Raw genomic sequence first — 24,701 nt, 5'->3', positions numbered from 1 at the left:
AGAGAGAGAGGCTGAGGCACTGCTAAAAGGGTCTTCATACCACAATCCGTCCCCAGTCTCAGTCAGCCCCAGGTCATGGGTATACACACGCTCGCTAGCGTGCTTCAGGAGGTCTCTGGATATGAACCTGGAACCTGAGAACGTGGGTCAGCATTGCTGAGCATGGTTACCACTGTGCCACTGCCTGGCCTCAATCAGAGAGATCCTTAAGTCTGTGCCCACCCTCCCCCCTTTAACTCTTTGCTACTAGCCCCCATATTCCCTGGGTTGTGACAATTCCTTGTCTCTGCCTAAGTTCAGACTCCCCTTGGTGCCAAGTCTTCTTTGTCAGACGTGAATCCCATGCCCGGGGCCAAAGGAGCCACTCACTCCTCCCTAAACAGAACCCATTTCTCACCCTTCTGCAAATCTTTGTCTCTGGCCTCTCCTGTCTGCTATAATCTTGTCCTCCAAAAGTCCTTCCAATCACTTACAGATTTTGTTTTCATCTTATGGTAATACTTTTTAAAGAATTATTTATTTAATTTTATTCATTATTATTATTATTTCATTGATCAGAGAGAGAAGGAAAGTAAGAAAGCAAGTCACCAAGTCCAGGCTCAAACCATAGTTGGTCATGAGGGAAACCAGTTCCTTAACCACCTCACCACATGTCGGTCCCTATTACAGTATTTTTAATAGCAAAGTGGTGGGACCAGCAGATGGAATAGTAGTTACATTGCTGGACTCTCATATGGTCGACTGTGGTCTGAGTCTCAGACCCGGTGGTTCGAAAATCACGCCACATGCATATGCAGCATTGATCCCGGGAGAAAAATGGATGAGGGATTGTGATGTGGCCATAACCCCTGGGGGGTGATTTCTCGCTTTCCCTCTCACTGTCTCTGTCTCTCTCTGGCAAGTGCAAAAACTGCCAAAAGAAATATAAAATAGTGAGATGGCATCACCACTGCCACCTATCTCATCCTTCCATCAGAGGAAGCTCTAAAGGAGAACAGGTGTTGTTTTTGTTCGTTTGTTTGTTTGTTTTCATTTCTCTTTTAGTTTGTTATAGGGCTTGTGCACTCAAGAGAGAGAAAGAATCCTCCAGGAGGGAATGCCATGCTTCATCCTTTCTCCTCTTTTCTCTTCTTGGGATCTTGGGCATGCATGCACACACGCTGCAGGGTCTAGGACTCAAACTGTGGAGTTGGCCATGGGGGATCCAGCCACCTTAACCACAATGCCACTGCTACTGGCTGGCCCTGAGAGCTGCTTCTGGCCTATCCTTTAGTTCTCCTGAGACAACAACAGTTCCTGTCATACCAGCGCTGCCACATGGTCTGGTATGGAGCTTTTCTTCTTATGCCCTCTGACAGCCCTTTCCTCCTTATTTCCATAAATGTCTGTCCTTTAAACCCTTTCCTGTATCTGTCAGGGTGGGACTGCCCTAATGCTCACCATCCTTTCATTTTGCATCCACATTTCAATTTAAAACACTTGCTGAGATCGTTCCATTTTTCCAACAAGAACTATAAGCCCCTGGAGACTGGAGACTGCGAATTTGCCATTTTCCTCCCTCCCCTCCCCTTTCTCATTGCCCTGTACAGAGTTTCATTCCATTACAGCTCCAGGAATCTCTACAGTTCCAGATGGCGAGTCATGAAAACCCAGGGCTTAATTCAGTACTTTCGGAGAGAAAAATCTCAAGGAAAGGTTAGTAAAACAAATGACAGGGCAAGACTAAATGCTGAAGGACAAACAGAAAAATCAAAATAAATGCTCTCCTGAGAGATTTCAACACATTTAATATTCCTTGGATACCCACACGGGGAGGATGGCACAGTTTACAGATCAGGTAAATGAGATATCCCCAGGATACCCACACGGGGAGGATGGCACAGTTTATGGATCAGGTAAATGAGGTATCCCCGCACAACCAGCCCAGAAATGTGTCTGTATAAGCACAATGCCTTCCTTAAAAATCCAATGCCAAGAAAACAAAAATAAAACACATCCTTGGTATTAATTATTGAGTCACCAAAAAAGTCATGATGTATTTTTTTATTTTTTTACTGCAAAAAAAGTATCATGACTTTTCTGACGATCCAGTATTTTAACCACATTCTTGTTTAGCACATACTAAGATTTCCCTACTTTAGAGAAGGAGAAACTAAGATGTGAAGAGTTTAAGTTCTAATCAGGGGCCACAGCAAAACTCAGGTCTAGGGACATTCAATCAGTTGCTCTTTTCATGAATGAAACTGTAAGGTTAAACACAACAATCAAACGCTTTCTGAGCCTGAGCCACACGAGGGGGCTCCAGGTTTGTGTCTGGAGACCTCCCAGAGTACACAGAACACACCTGTGCCCATGGCATGGGCTGACTAAGACTGGGGTGGGTTGCAGGGCCAAGACCCTGCTGAGGGTGCTGTCTCATTCATTCATAAGCTTAAGAAAAACACACACACAAAGCTTGTTAGGTAAGTATAAAAGGGTGAATTAAGCAAAAGGGCAACTGGGAGAAGGGAAGTTACAGTTTAGGGCTTCAGTTGGTCATAGAAGGCCTCTCTAATGAGAAGGTCAACCTTGAGGATACTTCTGGAGGAAGATTCTAGAGGCTGGCATGCATAGGCACTTACATATGCTTGGCCCTCCTAAAACCCTACAAGGACAATGGCTGGACGCTTTGCAAAATGGGAGAAAAGTGACCAACGCTGACTCAGTGGCACAGGGACACATCCTCTGTGGAGCTGAGAAATGACTTAAATGGAGCAAGAATGGAAACAGAGAGACCGGTAGGAGGCTCCAGCAAGAACCCAAATAAGGGATGTCTGATTGGACCTATGGCAGTAAATGAGATGGTGAGAAGGGCCGTATTCACAAGACCAAATGTGGGGCTGGAAGAAAAGATCAAGAACAAAACCAGGGTGTTTGGCGTGAGACCTGAGACCGACAGAAGTGCCATGTACTGAGATGGGAATAACAGCGGAGTGGCTTAGGAAGCAAGCGCATGCCAGGTACTCTGTCGAGGGCTTGTCCGGCGTTATTTCCTCAAATCCTCACAACGGCGTTGAGATAGAAGCTGTCGTCACTACTCTCATTTTGTAGGTGAGCGTACACTGTTACTACCGTGGTTAAATGACATAATCAAAGTCACTCAGTTAGCAGGTTGCTGTGTAGACTGAAATCGAGGGTGATATTCCAGAGTAAGAGTTACAACCTACCTGAAAACTTCAATGTCAGTCACAGCGTGGAAAGGCTAATGGGAGACAGATGTGATTTCTGAATTAGATCAGAAACAACTGGATAGATATCCATGATGGTTTGTTAAGGGATGAGGAAAAGAGATAGCTCTGGGCATGCTACAGAACAGAAGGCAAATCTGATACCATTTAAAAATGCACAAATTACTCATTTATGAGAACACAGAAAAGGATCTCAAGGGATATTACCTAAATATTGGCATTATTTATCTTTGTGAACAAGTATCTTTTTTCTTTTTTGTTTATCTTCTGACCTGCCAGCAAGCAAGATGCATTACTTAGTTTTCTTCAGCATTATAAATAAAAAGTAACTCATAAAAACTATCCTCCAGTGCACCTCTGTATTGCTGTGATCTCTCTCCCTTCTCTCCTGACTCTGAGGTAAGAAGGCTCTTAAAATACTTACAGGAACTTAAAGGACAAATAGCTCCAATTACTGAATTTAGAGAGCTTTATGAGGTGAATCTATCAATAGTTTTCCTACATTTCCAGGGCTTAGGCCAGTATTTAGGTCATGAGATTCCAAATAGCAAATATCTGAAAAGGGAAAGGCAGAGAAGACCCCCCGTGAGCTAACGAGAATGAGCAGTGAGGTAGTCTGAGACGGACTCCATCGCTTCACCCTGAGAGTGACTGTGTATCCCCCCACACACACTCTAATACCCCAGTAAGAGGAGGAGGATGCAAAGCAGAGACCTGCAAACAACTAGGAAGTCCAGATGATCTGAGAAGAAAAGGGGACAGGTAAGGTCCTCAAGGGAGGAGAAGGGAAGGATCTCAGTCCAGATTCTGCATCTAGACAGATGATAGGTCAGAACAGAGGAAGGAGGGAAAACTTGGTAGAAGCAGAAAGAAAAAAGAGTGAGGCTGGGTGCCCTTGGTCAGTCCTCTTCAGTGAAGAGGTACGACTGAGTCAGTGGCAAGCAGACTTTCTCAGACTGGCAATGAGTAGGCCCACGTCATAGGTAGGAGGTGACAGGACAGCAGGCAGTTCGGACAGAGCTCAGAGCATTTTCTACAATCTACAAAGGGACAGCAGGATGTGACTGCTATCAGGTTGGCAGGTCTATCCTGGGGCACCTGCTTAGGTCTCCTAGATGGACTATAATATATAAACTTATTATTATCAAAAATTGAACTGATCTCTTTTTAATTCTATCTCTCCTTTGCATGCAGAATCTATGCCATTATATTTAATAAGAAAATAACCTTTACAAAGACAGTCCCTGTTATATAAGAAAATGTCAATACTGGATTTATAGCAACAAGCCTCCAATCTCCAAGCTATGCCATTGTGGGAACATGGACAAGTCAACAGCTTCTCTTAGTCTTAGTTATCTTCACTGAGAGACAAGACTAACAGCACTTATTTTAAGGGCTGACTGAATCGCACGGCACAATGCACATTAAAAAAGTCTCGTTATTCAAATATCAACTGGTTTAGAAGCCGCCTCTTGAATGAGGTGATAATGATTTTTGACAATGTAGATGAAAAGGAACAAAATAAACAGCCGGAGCATAAGCACATAATAGATGCAGCTACAAGTGTATAGAAGAGAGAAAGGAAGTGAGAGGCAATCCCTGAGCTCTTTGCTTTTTTTCTGGCTTGAGAGGGATATGACAGCTTATCAGCCAATCAAATAACAGGACAGGTCAGGAGCCTGGCTAGCTGCAGTGACATGAGGGAATTTTGTCTTCATGGGTTTTATACCTAGAGAGAGTTCAGAAGACAAATTCCCCAGAATATGACCTTTACACAACTGTTCTGCTAGCTGCCACACAGGCCCTAGTAGCCGAACATAAAAATGCTCTGATGTCTATTAGAGACTAGCCTTGTAGGGCTATAGTACAGGACTAATTTATAATAATGGATGGTCTTTAGAAAAGGCTCTTCTGAAACTTAGAAAATAAATTGGCTTGTTTCTTTTAAAAATTATTTTACTGGGACCAGGAGTTAACGTAATGGCTATGTCACTAGACTCCCATGTAGTCAACCACGGTTCAAGTCCCAGACCCCGTGGCTTATACTCACGACGGGCGCTTGTACGTGCATGCCCAAGATTCCGAGAGGAGAATGGAGGAGAAGGGACTGTGGCACGGCCATCCCTCCCAGGGGATGATTTCTCGCTTTCTGTCTCTCTGTCTCTGGTGAGCACACGCGCCCTGTAGCAAAAACCTCTCAAAAAAAAAAAATTATTATTATTTTTTTTAATTTGCCAGAGATGGATGGAAAGAAAGAAAACACTCCTCCAATAGCATCTGTGGTCACGTCGCTGTTCCTTCTTCATTTCTCTCTCCCGGTTGGGATATGGGGTATGCACGTACAAGCTCCTGATGTGTTTTAAGCCACAAGAACCAGGATTTGAACCACAGTCAGTTACGTGGGACCTGGCTTCCTAACCACTAGGCACAGGGTCAGTCAGAAAACAAGTTATTTTGAATAGATACCTGGAGAAACTTACCTCCTATCAAATGCTCTCTATATCAGTGCTTTTAAACATTTCACTTAATCACAAACATCAAAGACATAAAAACAATGGAAAAAATGTTGACAGTATCTGGGGTCATAAACTACCTTGGGGATTAGAAGAAGAGATAAGTACTTTAATCCAATCAACTTAATGTGAAAAGAAATGCTGATGGAATTGTAATTGGGTAAAATGAAGATAAATGTTAGTGGAGAGTCTAGTCAGTTGGATGAAAACACAAACCCAAAATAATCAAATTAGCATCTGATGGAGCAGTTGCCAAACAGCACAAAGATTATGTCCTTGGAAATTAGATCCATTGACAGAAAAGAGGTAAATGTTGTAGATAAAATGTCTTATGTTGGCAGACACCCGCCCAACAAATAAGGCCCCCAAAGCCATGACATTTATCAAAGGTTAAAATAAAATAAATTGGATAAGGCTGGCAAATATCTGAAAATCCATCATAGTACTTTCAGAGAATAATTCCAAAAAAGCTACACTGGAAAATTGTATCTGTCTCTTCCTGTGGGAACGACAAAGCCTCTCAACAGTTCTAAATATACAGACGTTATGGCAGGTCTTAAACAGGATCCACTGACACTGTATTTCCCTTCTGTAGTTCCTTCCCTCTGGCATGGGATCAATTTTCTTTTTAGATTTTTTTTCCCTTCACAATAGAGCATGTACACATGTGCATGAGAATGAGAGAGAGAGAAAGAGGAGAAATCTCTACAGGGTCTGTTAATGCCACAATCCCCTCCTCCAGTCCTCTGCCATCAGATCTTGGGCACTTATGCATAAGTTTGGCATGTTTCAGGCTGACTGGGATGAGGATTCAAACCAGCCACATGGGATTTAGCTTCTCCTGAATGGCGTGTTACCACTGTGACACAGCAACAGCCCTTGATCAGTTTTCAAAGAACTCATTTGGTGACCATTTCTATCTCACTAGTCTCTCCCTAACTCTATGCAACTGTGCATGCTAGAATGTTCTATTTTATCCCAAAATACTTTTGTCATGAAGTTCTGACTCCACTCTACCTTTCAACTTTCCAGTGGCTCCTTTTCCTTTTTCTTCTACAAATCTTTGCTCCATCTGTGGACCAATATATCCTGCAATATTTCATTATTCTTGTACAATTCAGCCCCCTTATACTATTCCTTGTAGGTATGTGTGTGATTCCAAAGCAGCCATGGTAGAAAACACACAGCAGGATATATATGTGATTTTCCTTTGCTCTTAAATAAAATATATTTAAATAAAATCGTAAGAGTCTCCAAATTGGTGAATTATGTCTCCTCATTAAATTCCATATAAAAATCAGAGATTCACAAAGAGACCCAAAACCTTGTGTGAGAATGATTCCACCCCAGCAGTCAACGCTGTCACTGTAAGAGAGAAGCAGCTCCAAGTCACAGAAATCAGGACTTCTAGAAAGAGTTCATCCCTTCCCACCACCCGGCACAAAATTTACTTACTGGACTAACATTGACAGAGACTATGTATGATCACCAGCTGCACTCCTTCAACGGTATTCTAACTGGTTCCCTTGCTTCAACTCTTCCTTTCCTAGTCTCTACTGTAGCCACAGTCAATCTTTCAAATTACAAACCCATTCACATCACTCTCCACTAATGATTTATCATCACACTTCGAATAAAACCTGAATTCTTCATCCATGGTCCACAAAGTCCCACTCAATCCACCATCCATGCTTCACTGATCTCTCCCCCCAGATCCTCCACCACACGGGCCCTTTGCTGTCCTTTAGCCTGCCTCAGGAACTAGACTTGCTGTATCTTCTGCCTGGACTGCTCTTCCCCTAGATACCTGCATGGTAATCTGCAATCCAGTTCAGGTGTCTGCTCAACCGTCACTCATTAAAGAGCTTCATTGAGTACTCAACATAAAAAAAACTACTGCCTCTAACTTACTAGCCCTTAATATTGCTCTATTCTCCATTTCCTATACTAGCTAATATTATTTTCACTTACTTACTGTCTGCCTTACCTTGGCCAGAATATAAGCTTCACCTGACTACAGCATGGTCTCCTGCTCACCGTAGCATCTCCAGGCTTTACAAATGCCTGATGCAAAGTGGGTTGCTTAATAAATATGAGAGGAAGGAGCGAAAGAATTTTAAATGACACTTTTTATGTCCCTGAGTTTGTATCAGGCACTGAGATGTAAAGATGAATGATAGGTGTTGGCAGGTGGTGTGGTGGTTAAAGGTGCTAGACTCCCACATGGTCGACTGTGGTTTAAGTCCCAGAGACCTGGTGGCTTTCTCTCTCTCTCTCTAATCCACCATCCATGCTTCACTGATCTCTCCCCCCAGATCCTCCACCACACGGGCCCTTTGCTGTCCTTTAGCCTGCCTCAGGAACTAGACTTGCTGTATCTTCTGCCTGGACTGCTCTTCCCCTAGATACCTGCATGGTAATCTGCAATCCAGTTCAGGTGTCTGCTCAACCGTCACTCATTAAAGAGCTTCATTGAGTACTCAACATAAAAAAAACTACTGCCTCTAACTTACTAGCCCTTAATATTGCTCTATTCTCCATTTCCTATACTAGCTAATATTATTTTCACTTACTTACTGTCTGCCTTACCTTGGCCAGAATATAAGCTTCACCTGACTACAGCATGGTCTCCTGCTCACCGTAGCATCTCCAGGCTTTACAAATGCCTGATGCAAAGTGGGTTGCTTAATAAATATGAGAGGAAGGAGCGAAAGAATTTTAAATGACACTTTTTATGTCCCTGAGTTTGTATCAGGCACTGAGATGTAAAGATGAATGATAGGTGTTGGCAGGTGGTGTGGTGGTTAAAGGTGCTAGACTCCCACATGGTCGACTGTGGTTTAAGTCCCAGAGACCTGGTGGCTTTCTCTCTCTCTCTCTCTCTCATCAAATTAAAAATAAATCAATAAAAATAAAGAGATGAATGATGAATAGGATCTACTTTCCCCCTTGAGGATCTTAAAGTCTAGCAGAGATGAGATCTGAGGTGACTTCAAAATATTCATGGAAAACTTTTTGGGCATTAAAATAAACTTGCATTTGAATTTTACTTTTCCATCAACTTTCTGAAGTCCCTTGTACAAACACACAATTAATAGAATGGAACGTGACATGAGTTTAAAATGCTTAAGGGAAACTGTGGAGTAGAGTAGCAAGAGGTAAGGCAGACTGGGACCAGATTCAAAGACCTTCAGCTTTGTGCTGAGGGGGACCCGGTTTTTCATTTTGGAATCTACTATAGGGTCCTAAATGGGAATGAAAGAGGAGACGGAGGTGACAGAAGAACTTACAGAATTAGAATGGAGAGAAGTTTGTGGCTATCTGCATAAAGGAAACTGAGGTGTTCTCCTGGGTTTCCAAGAAATGCCACTGGGCAGAAGAGAAGGGCAGGTTGTGAGAAAAGGCTAACACATCTCGTGTTAGGCAAGTTGAGCTCAAAGTACCTGTGATCCCCATGCAAAGTCATGATGATTTCCCTGGTGACTAGAAAACCTGGGACTTGGAAAATCTACAACCCTGCTCCTGTCAGTGTTCAGAATGTCCCAGGAGACCTGAGCCTCGAGTATCACACAAAGATGCCACTGTGGGAGCCATGACTTAGCCATGCACAAAAAGTCAAGTCTTTAGACTTTATCAAAGATGTGGGTTTAATATACTCTTTTATCATGCTTTCTTAAAACAAGGGATACCTGTTTTGCAGTGAAGTCTGATACAAATGCAGAGATTTCCCAGGAATTTTTCCTAGTCAGTGGCTTGAAAGTCCAATTCTAAATGGGGAGACAACATTATTTACAATTTAAAAATCTGAAAAAGTTCTCAAGGACAGGCATTATTGTAGCTTTCCACTTCATCATGTCATGGAAATCCCATGTGGGTATATGTATATATAAGCATGTATACATACAGACATGAGGAGGAGTGTTAAGAATGAAAGGAAGGGGTGTGTAAATTAAGTTTAAAACAGAAAAACAAAAATTCCCCAGAACCTATGTTGAACAGTAAAGGACAATAATGTTATATATAAGGACATAAGAAGGGAACCGAATGCCACAATGTTAACAAATTCAGCATCAAGGTTTTCCAGCACCTCAAACATCTGGTTAAAGGGTTTGCTGTTGGCCTTTTCCAGTGACGGTGGCCAAATTCCAGTGATCTCAGTTCTCAATTTATAAGTCATCCTCTACAGTTCCATTCTCTGATTCTGTTCTAAAAAGTAGAAGATACAGAAGTAAGAAGAAATAGGCCAAGCTTTAAAAGAGCCCCAGGACTCTCAAAATCAAAATCAAATGCCCCTTTGGAAATTGCCAGGCAAACAGGCTTAATCCTGAGGAGTCGTGAAAAATGGACTCCTAATGGCAAACTTAACGGAGGTTGAGGAAAGGTATCAAGGCTCAGAACAAGCAAACACAAAAAGAGAAAGAAGTTAAGTCTCTGTCAAAATATCTCACAATCAGAAGGATCCATTTCTCAAAAACACTGAATAAAACTATTACATTGCTAGAGTTAATTACTACAAACAAGGGGTCCCTCTGACACCAGGAAAGATTCTAATCTTCTGTAAGAGAGCCAGGGAAGGTCTAATAGCAGGGAGAGCAATTGTAGATACTAGAGACAGTCCTTACTGGGGTGGTAATAAGGGGTACGTAAAGGAGGGAGGGAGAGGAACAAAGAAAAAAACAAACAATACATTGAATTGACTGAAAAATAAAAAGTTATTGGGTCATCAGAAAAGTCATGACATTGATATTTATTGCAGCATTATTCACAACTGTTAAGGCATGGAACCAACCCAAATGTCCAAGAACAGATGAATGGATTGAAAAACTGTGGCACATATATTCTATGGAATACTACTCAGCCATAAAAAAACAAGAAGACTCTGGCTTTTGACAGAAAGTCGATGAATATGGAAGATTTACTGCAAGCCAGGCTATGAAGGAGAGACACTGTATGTCCCCACTTAATGTATACCAAGTTTCTGCACTCTATGACCAAAACTGAATGACTAAAGGATATAGAAACATAGTAAATGGTTGTGAATACCAGATATAGTGTGGGAAGAGCATAGGTGAAGGAACAGAGTCTGAGGAAGGACAGTAAGAAGAAAAATGAATAGGCAAAGCATTAATGGGACAAAGAAATGGGGTATTAACTGTTGAAGATAACTTTATACTATTATCAACTGGACTGGGGAGGAATGTAAGCATGTTGGAATATTCACTTTGCAAAGTAAATAACATGATTGAATGTATAAAAGAACTTGAAATAAAATAAGATAAAAATACGAAACAAAAACAAATGACAAAAAAGGAATGTTACTTGGCAACAGGGGACCACAAAACAAACTGTATACACATATAAACAATTTTATTAGCTAAATAAAAACGTGCTTGATTTATTAAAAAAAGAAAAAAAGAAAAAGTCATGACTTAATTTTCCTAAGCAAAAATGCATCATGATGTTTCTGATGACCCAATATTTGCCAATGATAATGTTTATGGCAATGTCTATCTTGATTGATACACACTATATTTGTGCTGGGAAAAAAACATGTGGTACAGTGTAAAGATATCTAGTGATTAAATGTAAATAATAAACATATATTAAATAAATAAAACATGAGGGGAAAACATAGAGAGAGAGGGAGCCAGGGAAGGGCACTTCATCAATGATGGCTGTTAAATGTGTTGATCTGTATCTTTCTTCCTACCTCTTACTCATCCGTTGGATACACAGAGAAGTAAAAAGGAAGGAAATGGAAAAGCAAGGACATGCCCCAGCAGAAGGACCGGGCTAGGAGAGGCTTGGGATCATCATGCCAACATTCTGCATCCATGAAGCAAATAGAGTCCAAGCATAATTAGCCCACTCAATCATGTTAAAATCAAATAAAACATAATTGTACAGGACAGCAGCAATAATCCACACTGAGAAGCCCTTATTTTCTCTGTGAGAAAGAAGGCTCCTGAGATTCAGGATTCACCCAAATCACCCGGCATGTTGAGTCATGCCTGGATTCACCCTAGACACCCAGCACGTTAGGTCATGGCCAGAACTCGTGCAGGCTGCCTGCACCCCAGCACTGGGCTGATTTTGTCCAAGACACAAATCAACTGATTTACTGATGTTAAATAATTTAAATCTAAAAATGATGATTGTATTGGGAATTAGTGTCAGGAAAACATAAAATTATAAACTTCAAACATAGATGCCAGGAAAACTTCCTACTGGGAAAAGTATAAATAGCAATACACTTTAAAGAAATTACTCCTGGGCCAGTCCCATAGCCTAGTGGTTAAGGGAGCCAGTTCACACATGGCCGATCACAGTTTGAATCCTGAATCCTGGCCCCTGGGGCTTGAAAAGTACGCTGGGGCGTGTGTGTGTGTGTGTGGGTGTGTGTGTGGGCGGGGTCGTGTGTGTGTGTGTGTGTGTGTGTGTACGCGTGCATGTCCCAAATCCTGACAGGATGGAGAAACAGAGTGTAAACTGCAGTGTGACCACACCCCACTGGGGATAAGGGGTGCTTCCTTTTTCTTTTCTGTCTCTTTCTTTTGAGTACATGTGTTCTCTGGCAAGCACATATGCCTTCTAGCAGTGGAAGGAAGGAAGGAAGGGAGAGAGGGAAGGAGGAAGAGGAAGGGAGGGAGAGAAGGAGGGAGACAGGGAGGAAGAGAGGAAGGAAGAAAGGGAGAGAGGGAGGAAAGAGGGAAGGAAGGATTGCTCCTATGGGTAGGGTACTTTCTTAGAACAAAAATTATTTAAAAATCATAGTTATATTCTGGAGCAATAAATGACTTACTTGCATGTAAGAATCTGGATGAAAAAGCAGAAAGCAAAAATCACAAAAACAAAACATCAGGAAAAAAACAGAAAGCATAATTTGATGTGACATTGTCTTTATAAAGAAAAAGTACTGGGATTTCTTTTTTTCAATAAGCATTTAGAGAAAAAAAAATGTTTACAACTAAAAGCAGGACTGAAGTTTGGCAGCTGAAAGAATGTACTTAATAAATTCTGAGTGTCTTATCTTTCCTGAAGCCTAGTCTCATCTATTTAGTGTCTCAAAACTAAATCAGCAAAAAGGACTTGCAACAAGTCAAATATAGCCCATACCATCAGTTCTATTTCAAATTTGGCTTAAAATCTAGGATTGTCACACCAGCTCTAAATACACATAAGCCACTTGAATGACTTTCTTTATACAATTAAAATAGTCCTTCCCTGGAAAAGAGTCAGGACTACTTTTATTTCCATTTGCAAATATATAATTTGTAAGGTGGAAAAAAAAAAAGTCCTTATAAAACATACCAGGAAAAAAAAATAATTTATGTCAGAAAAAGTTCAACATAAAAGTCTCAATCTACATTGTATTGTCCTGATTTAAGATATCTCTAATGTTCAACCACACCTTGAGTCATGAAACAGTCTATCTCAGAGAAAGTCAGTTCCTTAACAAACCAGTTTTCCACCCTCACACAAGGAGGCCATAAAGGTGTTCCACTGAAGGAAAAATCTCACACCAATGAAAAGGACAGTGTAGTAAGCGTTTAACTTGGTATAGACAATCCAGATAAGCAGCTTGGCAGACAGGGTTCATATTACTTAGAGCTTGGGATAGGAAAGCCACTTTGGATCCATCAGAAACTAAATGAAGGTGTCTAATTAAAACTCGGAGAAACTTAAATGGAATAGCCACATACCGCTTTCAGTGTCATACATTCTAAAATAGTCATTCTCACTTCATCTACCCAAACAAAATCATACCCTGTGGGGATCATCTTCCCAATAACCCAAGCCACTTTGGGATAGCTGTTCTGAATTCTATGTGTGAGACATCTTTAAATGCTAAGGTTCCAGATTTCTGACTGTGTGAGGAAAGCTAAATAGCCATTCCCAGTGCTTAGGGCAACTGTCAACAATTTATTTAATGGGTTAATAATACCAACGAAGAGTGGGTGGTGGTTGGTCTGCTGCTTAATAGTTGCGTACTCTGAAGACGTCTTAGGTTTTCTCTCCTGTTAAGGGAAAAATCATCCCTAACAGTCCCAGTCGTTCTATAGTATGAATCTTGTACACAGGTGATATATACAGCTTCCATAGCTCTAGCTAGTTCAAAGGGTATGTAGTTAAGAGAAAAAAAAAAAATTAACATGCTTCAATTCCAGCTGCTAAATAAATTTCATTTCCAAATGATAATGAGCTGTCCGGGGCACAAACCTTGCACACATTGAGTCTTAGAGCTGTACTTTACTTACTTGTACTTTAAGAGCAGCCACTGAATTAACCAGAGTCCTACAAGGATCATGCCGTTAATTTCACAAATAGAAAAGGCCCACTGCACCCGGTTAAAATGGTCAAAAAACGTGTCCGGTAGTGGAGGCTGCACCTCCTTAGGAGGCACTCGTTCATGGACGACCGAGATCATCACTGTGGTGAGAACAAAACAGGAAAGTGCATAAAGAAAGGCCAGCAAAGTCTTGCCCCACTCCATAGGGTACTGGGAACGCTCCGGTTCTGGCATGGGGATCTTTATCATCTCTTTCCTATATCCATTTGGCATCCCATTGGGTTTAATCTTGACGCTGAAGCTGCCTTCGGGGGTGGGGAGGTCTACGCCAATGTTGAGGTGCCCGTTGGCGTGGCCATTCTTGTGTGCTTCCATGTGGTGCTCCATTTTCAGGGTCTCTATCATGTCTAGGAGCCGCTGTCCGTTGTCAGAGGAGACTCGGCACAAGGGGGGTTTTTTGAAATCCTCTTGGGTTAGGTTGATCAAATCCTGGCCTGTAAAATGTTCCAGAGGTTCACAGTATTCTGGCATAGCATTCTCCAGCAGCCAGTCTGCCACCTTCTTGGGTGACCAATAAACCACTTCCTTCATGGTACTGGCAGACAACACGCAGTCCCCAGCTTGCTCTCAGCAGGTCAGCAGTTGCTGTTCCTACAGGGCAGAGCACTGTCCCTCCTCGGTTTGTTCATCCTGTCAGGCCTCATGAACAGAGACTTGTTTGGCAAGATGGTCAGGGAAATTTTTAAACACCTCATGTAGCTGTCCAAGGTTCCTCAGCGCCCAAGCATTAATTCACCTCATTTCTCAATAGAAGTCTTCCTTCTGCGGAGACAAGAAAAAAGGTCAGGCCATTAGCACTTCCAAATAACTCTCTCAAAATGCCACGCCTCGGCCTGCATGAAGAAAATGGAAAACCAGCTATTGGTGAATTCCATAGTTTTCAAACATGTATTAATGTCAGAGACTACTGATTCCCTGGTTACCAGTCTTTCCTTTTGGAGCATTAAATTGATCTGAAAATGGATAAGGGCAAAGGAAACACGCTGTGTAGGCTCGGTGGCATATTTTCTAAGAAATAGTTCAACAGGGCTTTGGACACTGCCAAACACGGACCAGTGATCCTCTTTGTACATGCTTCCTGAGATCTCGTGAAGGAGCATGGCAAATCTGTTTAATCTACCACTCTGTCTGGTGAAGGATGTTTAACATGTACACAGAACACAGCAACTTAGTAAATACCATAGAGGAGAGGCAGACATGGGGAGCTTAAAGATCATCTGGTCTAAAAATTTCAGTCTTTTATCAAAAAATCAGTGAATTCCTTTCCATGCTTGGGCCCAATGTTTAAAAGAGTTATGATACACCTGGCTGGGCAGAAGCACAGGGAGTGAAGAGCCAAGATCAAGCCTGCTCTGTTGATCTCTCTATTCCCAGCCCTAGGGGATCTGTGGAACAGCACAGAGTAAAAACCAAGAGTCTGATCCAACTCCCTCATGTACAAATGAAGAATCCCAGTTCCCGAAAGGACAAGAAACTTGACTAGAGACGAGTGGAAGCTTGCGTAGAGGAGCTTCAAGTTAAGTTTCTGAGTCATAATTAGCATATTTATTTATTAAAATAATTAACCAGCTGTGATAGTAATCAAAAAGGCCTGTCTGTAGGGAAGATTTGAAAGCAGGATGCAGAATTATTTACACACACGCACCCCACAACTATGGTTCATAAACATAACACTGGATAAAACAACTGGGAAGAAATGCATCACCTATTAACTGAAGTTACATTTGATGATGCTTCTAAAAGTATTTCCTACTTTGCTTTCATCCAGCTTTGTTTACTAAGCATTATTACTTTTACAACAAGCACTTAAAATATAAAGCAAGAAATGTTCAAATTAAAAGACCTATTCTATAACCAGGCATCAGGGTTAATAATACATGACTACTGACAGAAGACAGACCATAATCTGACTCTCAGCATCTCCCATGTGTGAGCCATTAGGTGACCTTCAGCTTACTTACCCACAAAACAGGTAGTAATAATCAAATTTTTCCTTCACAGGCTTATTGTCAATATTTAATAAACCATCTGTGAAAGTTGACAAAACATTACTTAGCTCTAAAAGTAGTGATTTTCAAAGGGATCTCTTGATCCTTTCTTTCTTCTCTCTCAGACCATCTATCACAGCCTATAAGCACTGTCTAGTAAGTCTTGTCATGAAAATAACCCCGTCTACCAGTGGGTTATTTTTTTCTCTCAAATAATAACTATTGTATTAACTGACAAAAAGCTTGCAGAGATCTGGAGATTTAAAAGTTGGAAATAATAGGGACCAGCAGATGGTGTAATTGTTATACCACTGGACTCCTACATTGCTGACTGCGGTTTGAGTCTGGGACCCAGTGGGTTGAAACTCATGCAGGGCACAAGTGTGTGTGTGCCCAAAATCCTGAGAAGAGAATGGAGGGAGTGCAGGTAGATACATGGAACAAGTTCTGGAGTATTACAGCACAGAAGAGTGACTATAGTTGGTGACAATTCAAAGTATATTTCAAAATAGTTATAAGAGAGGTTTTGGAATGTACACAACACGAAGTAATGACAAATACTTGAGACGGTGGTTATGTTTATTGTCCTGATTTGATCATGATCCAATATATTTGTGTTTTGAAAAATACCATACTGTACCCCATAAATATGTATCATCTATTATATGTTCATTAGAAATTATAATAGGGGTCAGCAGGTGGCATGGTGGTTAAAGCACTGGGTTTCCACACAGTGAACCATGGTTCAAGTCCCAGATCTGGAAGCCTGAAAATCATGTCAGGCGTGTGTCTGTGTGTGCGTGTGTGTGTGTGTGTGTGTGTGTGTGTATTTGCTTAAAATTCTGAGAGAAGAATGGAGGAGAAGGGATTGTGATGTGGTCATCTATCCTTAGGGGTGGTAGGGGGTGACTTCTCACTTTCCTTTTCTCTTTGGTGACTATATGCACCCTAAGGGAAAAATTAAAAAAAAAAATAAAAAGAAGAAATTATAAATAACAAAAAAAAGAGCTAATAAACTTGAAAAGTGAATAAAAATCAAATAGTATAAGACCATTTCATACAGGACCATAATGCATCCATCTAAATAAAAGAGTACTATTCTTGTGAAGGCAAGCTTACCAAGCAATTTATGATGGCCAAAGAACTCTTAAGAGATAGCAAGATAGGGGCCAGCAAATGGTGTAGTGGTTAAAGAGCTGGACTCCCACATGACCAACTGTGGTTCAAGTCCCTAACCCAAGTCACCCCCTACCACCCCTAAGGATAGATGACCACACCACAATCCCTTCTCAGTTAAGAACACATGGTCATGTACATGGAAGGCAAAGTGTTCTCACATCTAGTCCCAAAAGACTGGACGTAAAGACAGGACACAGAAAACAACAATCACCACCATCACCCAGAAAAGCCACCTTAAATCCATTATTACGAGAATGTTAAGAAATAACATGTAATTCAGATTATTATAGTTACTTCTCAACATTGCAGAGAAGAGAAGAAGAAAAACCGGTACATAAACTCTTTAACTCAACATATCACAGAAATAGGTGCTGAAACGCTCATTTAAAATCTTTAAACATAGGAGCCAGTAGGTGGCATGGTGGTTAAGACACTGGACTCCCAAATGGCTGACTGCGAGTTGAGTCCCAGCCCTGGAAGTTTTAAAATCATGCTTGTGGACTGTCCCTTTCACTGTCCCTCTCCAATAAAAATCTAAAACAAAAGAAAACAAACAAAAAAAAACTACCCAGCTCTTTGTTTCAATTTCACAAAACATTTTTTAAGATTAAAAAAACTAAATTCCATTGAAATTGTGATTTGTCTATAATCTCATACAAACAAAGAGCTGATTCTAGACCAAGACCCAAGGTGCATTTCTGAGCTCTCTCTTACAAAATATTCAACAATCTCATGAATTTGAGCTGGTATAAAGGATAGTCTAAAAAGTATTTTAAAAAATTGATGGTGTTGGGACCAGCAGGTGGCATAGTGGTTAAGGTGATGGACTCCCACACGGTTCGTGTCCCGGACCCAGCAGCTTAAAACTCATGCCAAGCACTTATGCATGTGTGCCCAAAATCACAAGAGAAGAGTGGAGGAGAAGGGATTGTGGTGTGGCCATCTCCTCTGGAGGGTGATTTCTCACTTCCTGTCTCTCTCTCCACCAAGTGCACATGTCCTATAGCAAAATTCTCTCTTAAAAAAAAAATTGGTGGTGCCATATAGGATGAAAGGAAGGAACAAAACACATGTTTATTGTAGTATTGTATTCTAAACTGAGCAGGACTTTCTATTTTAAAAATAAATATGCTAAATTCAACTTGGCTCCAATCCTTAAAATAGATCATTTTTGTCTTTAACATGATAATCACAATGAAATAATATACCACAACCTGATTTAAACTATTCAAAGTACCAAGGCCAAATCTTCAGAACAGAAAGGTAAGTTAAAGCACTTATTCTGATAATGAAAAAAAGAAATCAACCAAGTGAAATAACTAAATAGATCACGTATTAAAATATTTGTTTATCTTTACTCAAAAATCAACTATATATTATCATTAACTTGTTATCTGGAATTGTCTAGGAATAAAACAGTGTTAAATTAACAAAAGTCTACCACCCAAGTTTCAAACTGAACACAAGTTTTCAAGAATTAGTATTTTGCAAAATGCACCAAGCAAGTACCCATAGAGCACTTGCTCAGAAAATTCAAGTTCTGATGCTGCTCTATCATTAACTTGTACTGCAACCCCAGTGCCTCAGTTTTCTAGAACGAAATACTGGGTCATCTGCAAAGTCATGATGCATTTTTGCATGGAAAAATAGTTTATTCTGTCTACTCATCTTATTAGTTAAGAGAATTCATATATACTTGACAGTGTTTGGAAAATGTAATGCAGTACATAAAAAAATTAAAAAATAAATTTTTCGACAATTCATTGAACTTTGAAAATGGGTCCATGCTATAAATAATTGAAATTTTAAGATAAAAAAAAATGCTTAATGAACCCAAGATTGCACAAACACAGGTGGAATGCCAGTGAAAAAACTGCAAGGAGACTACAGGGTTCCAGAGGTTTCCAAATGCTAACAATGCAAGAAAGTAGAAAGTACTGCACGGATTAGTCTTAGAGTAAATGAAACATCTGTCTTACGTATCAAATCTCTAAAAGCAAAAGCAAAAGTAACATGGAACAGACACATGGTTTTACTCTAATAGCTTATAATCAACTGCTGTAAAATCAAATTTTGGTGGGCATATAATACCTAGTTTAGGCTTTATAACACAAAATTCCCCTATATCCAGCAAGATTATCCTTTTTATGGAGGAAAAAAAAAGACAAAAACATTCTAAGATAAATGAAACCTTAAAGAATTTACCAACACCAGACCAACTCTCCAAGAAGTACAGAAGGGAGTGCTAAACCAGGAAAATTAAAGTTGGACACACAGAAGTAAGAGTACAAAAAACAAACAAACAAACAAAAAACAACCAAGAGAATGGCCAGCCTAAAGGTAGGGACAAGTCCAGAATTTAGTGTTAACTTCCAGAGTTTAAATGGGACGATCAGACCACAGCAACACTGCAAATTCAATAGAAGAGAGATTAATTACGTAAGTCTTAACTAATGAAATAGAATTTTTTTTTACTTTAGACTAAAACATTACTGATTTTCTTTGATGCTTTGATTTCCATATTTAAGGATTTTTGCTTTCTCATAAACTGTTGATAGGTTCATCTACCTACCATTTGAACTGAATCCTAACCTTTTTCCTGGCTTTAAGTTTTAAGCATATTTCTCAACATTTTTTGATTTTGATCTATTAAATAAAACTAAAATTGTTTTTCTTAAAATTAAAAAGATGCATTAAAATAACTATTAATACCTATTTAATTACTGCAGTAAGCTATATAGCCCCAGCGAGGTGCTACTTTATAGTATGTTCACTTTATTCACTGAGTTTACACCTAAAGTCAGACATGCGCTCATAGATATGTACATATCAACTGTGCTTGCTATTGAAAGTTTTTAAATTAATTAAGATCTTTAATGAATCAATAAAATGTGAGAAAAAAACCTACAAAATTCCTTACGGTGACCTTGTTAGAAAGCAATACGAATTAATAATTAATACTTTAATATTATTTTCTTATGCAGCAGATTTTTTTTTTTTTTTTGGTAAAACCTTCAAGTTCAGATAAAGGTCTTTACACCTACTAGAACTTTCCATAAATGTCAATAATGATCGAATTGACCCTTTGGTGGGATGAAGCACCCCTGAAATACAAATAATAAGATGTGTGTATAATTCTTCTCTATCTCAATTTGGATACTCCTGAAAGCTTTACTCCAAGCCAACTTAAACAAATTGCAGATTTTTTTGTTACTTGGCATTTGAAGAGTTAGCCTAAATAGGCAGAGTTCATAAAATTTTATATATTAAAGGAATAATAGTTAGAATAATAACCACATAGTTTCAGCTGAAAGAACTATTCATTTTGGGACCAGCAGTAAGTGTAATGGCTATGTCTCTGGACTCCCATGTAGTTGACTGTGCTTTGAGTCCCGGACCCGGTGGCTTAAACTCATGCTGGGCACATGTGTGTGCATGCCCAAGATCCTGAGAGGAGAATGGAGAAGGGATTGTGGCATGGCCATTCTCCCTGGGGGGTGATTTCTCACTTTTTGTCTCTCTGTCTTTCTTTAAAAAAAAAGAAAAGAAAAGAAAAGAAAAGAAAAGAAAAAAAGACCTATTCATTTCAAACTACAGCTAAGGAAGTTTTAGAAGACTACTTTTGATGCTTTATGATTTAAATCACCCTTTATTTTAAAACTGTGATTACGGGAGGTGCTCACAGTTCCACGGTCCAATTCTGGTTAGCAAATAAAATCATCCTTCATGAAATAGCTCCTTGAATTGAGTATATGTTGACCTACTTTGCTGAGGTAAAAGAAGGGTTTCCTGAATTATAATAGTCACCTTTTGGTCCACTTAGGTTGTTAGATTTTAGGCTGTTAGAAGAGCCTCATTTGAAGACATCATTTGGTCTCCCCCACATCTGGCTTATTTAATGATGTTTAATAATATCAGAAATAAATTTTTTTCCTCGACTTCTGACTTATAACTTACTCAATGATAGCTTATCTTTTATGCACACACCCCCATGTGTAGGAACTACACTGGAATGCAGTAACCCTCAATGTTCCAGAAGGAAAGAGATATTTGGTTGATGACAGTGTTAATAGACATGACCTAATAACAAGAAACCAAAACCACCCATTTCAACTGTATACCATGAATCATGGTTCCAATTGTTCTGAACTGAACATGAAATATGATACATTATTTAGCTTGATAGCACCAGCTCATTCCACCTCCCCTACCCTGAGTCTCGACTGGAATCATGTGTGAAGGGATGCATTGGGTCATCGGAAAGGTCGTGATGTATTTTTAGTTTTTTTTTTTTTCCTATGCAAAAAATGTGTCATGACTTTTCGGACGCTCCAACATATAAATATTTGGTTACTGGAAAAATCCAAGGACTCAATTTATTATTGCAAAAAATTAGAAATGACCTAAAAGCTCTGCAGTAAGAGCTGATTAAATACAGACAGAACCCTAAGATAGAACACTAAGCCTCCTCTAAAGATGATAATATATTTCTACATGTATAGTGATATATGTTTACATTTATAGTTTTAGAAAGTGAATAAACAAATTACAAAACTGGATGTGATCATTTTGATAAACACATATGTACAGAGGTCCCTGACTTACTGTTCCACTGACGGTTTTTTGACTTCACATGTGGAAGCGATACATGTTCAGTAGAAACTGTACTTCAAATGTAGATTTTTTTTTTAATTTTTAATTTTATTTTGTTATTATTATTTAGTTTTTTAATCTGACCAGGGAGACAGAGGGAGAAAGAAAGGGAAAATGAGAAAACAAGCCGCCAGGTCCACGACTTGAACTGTGGTCGGTCATGTGGGAATCCGGCACCTTAACCACCACGCCACCAGCCGGCCCTCGAATATGGCTCTTTTTCTGAGCTAGTGCTGTGTGGTACGATGTGTTGCTGTGGTGCCAGGCAGCGCCACTGAGCGACAGCTCTTCAGCCAGGTGGTCATGAGGGTAATCAACTGATATTCAGTAGTGTATTAAACGTATTTTGACTTGGTAACATTTTTTTTCAGAGAGCACTTGTACTACAAATATCTTAAGAAAAAGTCTAGAAGGTGTATATCAACTTCTTCACTGTTACCTTTGAGTAGCAGAATTATGAACTAATTACTATCTTTTCAGCATTTCCTCATTATATTAGGAAATGTTTAGAAATGAAAAATGATTGCTTTTCTTTCAAGCATAATCTATTTTTAAACATGTAGACTGCATTGTAAATTTGCAGATAGATGTTTTCCACACAAGCTTTCTTTAAAAATATAAAATAGGCTTGCAGAGTTCTCAAAATGACTGGAACCTTTGCGTTTTGTGATTAATTAAGTTCCCAAATACTTCATATTCCCCAAACTAATGGTCCAAGGATATGAGCCAAACCAGGAACACAGAGGAACCTGAAAGCCAAAGTTAAGTGCATAAAGAAATTCTGGTCTGGTATTTCCATCATTCCAGAGAAAAACAACAAAGCATCAGAATTGTGACTATCCTGTCGCTTAGATTTTAGGCTGCAGGCTGCCACAACACGGAAAACACCATTTGAAAACTCTGCCTCTGTTATCTCTACAATAAGGAAACCTTTGGATAGCGCTACGGACAGTTAATCATTATAGTTTTCCCATGGGATTTCATTTTTAGAATTAAATTATCAAACACTCTGGACATAATCTATTCCCACTGACCTGATTCACTATCTTCCTAAATTTGAAACCCACAGGGTGATTTTAATATTCGCCTAGTTAATCTGCAGTACTTGGGACAGGATTCACTCTGGCAGCACTCAAGAACGTCAGGGCAGAGTCAGTGTTTCCAAATGCCATTAGCTCTCAGAGCAGCTACGGTGGGCACTGCTGATCGCATCTGCCCTGAGAAGCCTGGGAAAGGCCAACATGGGCTTTTGTTTTCTATCACACATCACTTCATTCTTTCCCTTTCTTCCCATTCTTCTTCTTAAAATTGAGAGGTAAAACTGTGCTCATTTACTGCTTGTTTAGCCGAGATAAGATTGCATGCGCCTCTAAATCCATCATGAAAGCAAAACAGGGCTGTGAAAAAAGTCAAATGACTCTGTTTTTAAGGAACTTCAGTGCAGTATTCTAAGGCATATCAGCAGCTCCCAGCTTTAAATCAAAACAAAACAAAAAAGTAAGGCTGCATTCCTGTAGGGCTGCAGGAAAGATTCAAAATCTGACATGGAGTTTTGACATGGAATCTAGTAGGTGCAATGATAAAAGGAGCTTTTTTTTTTTTTTTTGGAGAGATTTTCACTGTAGGGCGCGTGCGCTCACCAGACAGACAGAGAGAGACATAGAGACAGAAAGCGAGAAATCACCCCCCAGGGGGGATGGTCACGCTGCAATCCCTTCTCCTCCATTCTCCTCTTGGGATCTTGGGCACGCATGCACACGCGCCCGGCGTGAGTTTTAAGCCACCGGGTCCAGGACACGAACCGCGGTTGACTACGTGGGAGTCCAGTGACATAGCCATTACGCTAACTGCTGGTTCCCAAAAGGAGCTTTTTTTATTTTTTTTTAAGTTTATTTACTCGCCTCCTTCACACGAAAGACACAGGCATAAAGAGGAGCATCCCCAACAGGGTATCCATGCCATGATCCATCCCTAGGTCCAGCAGCCTAGATTATGGGCATACGTAGATATCTAGTGTACTCAGGGAGGTCTGAGGACACAAACCCAGAACCTTTTCCATGTGGGTTCAGCGGTACCACCACTACATTACCACTTGGCCCTAAAAACAAGAGCATTTCAAGTAATCTATAGGGGAAAATATTCAGATCCTACCTAATTTCTTCCCTTCCCTACAGAAAATCCTGTATGGTTGGTGAAGAGACTGGGGATAGGGATGGGGTGGAGTGGCAACTGGAGGTTGGGGATGGTGGCAAGGCCAGTGACAGAGGAAAGCAATGAGGTCACCCTGGCCCACCACCATTCCTTAATCCTTCCTCACTCCTATTTCTCCTGTGGGACCCAGGATAAGCAGACATAAAAAAAAAAAAAAAAAAAAACAAAAAAAAAAAACCTACCCAAGGATTCATTCTACTAGGATCCCAACTTCAGGGAACAGCCACATAAAGCCACCTGGGCCACAGAGAATATGGAACAGTGAGGACTGTGGCAAACAGGACAAGGGCAAACCATCTTCAAGGCAGTTAAAAAATGTTCCTTTTTCTTTTCTTTTCCTTGCCCTTTCCCTCTTTTTTCCCTCTTTTTTCCCCTCTTTCTTCCCTCCCTTCCTTCTCTCTGTCTCTCTCTCTCCCCCCCCCCCCCCCCCCCCCCTCCCCCCCCCCCCCGCCGCCCCCCTTCTTTCTTTGAATGGCGAAAATATGCCAAAACTTTTGCAAGCTGAATCTGGCCGCCGGGACTGTCACTTTGCAACTTCACTTACTCTCTCATCCACTGAATCTAATAAGCCACAAATTCC

General features: G+C 40.3%; 1 protein-coding gene across 10 annotated transcripts in view; it reads right to left on the bottom strand.

Annotated features, from left to right (window-relative positions):
• The window catches only part of SGMS1 (sphingomyelin synthase 1), a 350,554-nt gene that overhangs the window by 30,169 nt on the left and 295,684 nt on the right, over nt 1-24,701 (bottom strand). For all 10 annotated transcript variants that reach the window (XM_006169737.2, XM_006169735.3, XM_027768777.1 and 7 more), the window contains one exon: nt 13,999-14,852. In XM_006169737.2, the coding sequence (XP_006169799.1) occupies nt 13,999-14,621 (623 nt within the window). In that variant the 5' untranslated portion in view covers nt 14,622-14,852. The remainder of the gene's footprint in view (nt 1-13,998; nt 14,853-24,701) is intronic.

Source organism: Tupaia chinensis, unplaced genomic scaffold, assembly GCF_000334495.1.
Source record: "Tupaia chinensis unplaced genomic scaffold, TupChi_1.0 Scaffold147458_1, whole genome shotgun sequence".
Lineage (NCBI taxonomy): Eukaryota > Metazoa > Chordata > Mammalia > Scandentia > Tupaiidae > Tupaia > Tupaia belangeri.
This window is presented reverse-complemented; position numbering and strand designations above follow the sequence as displayed.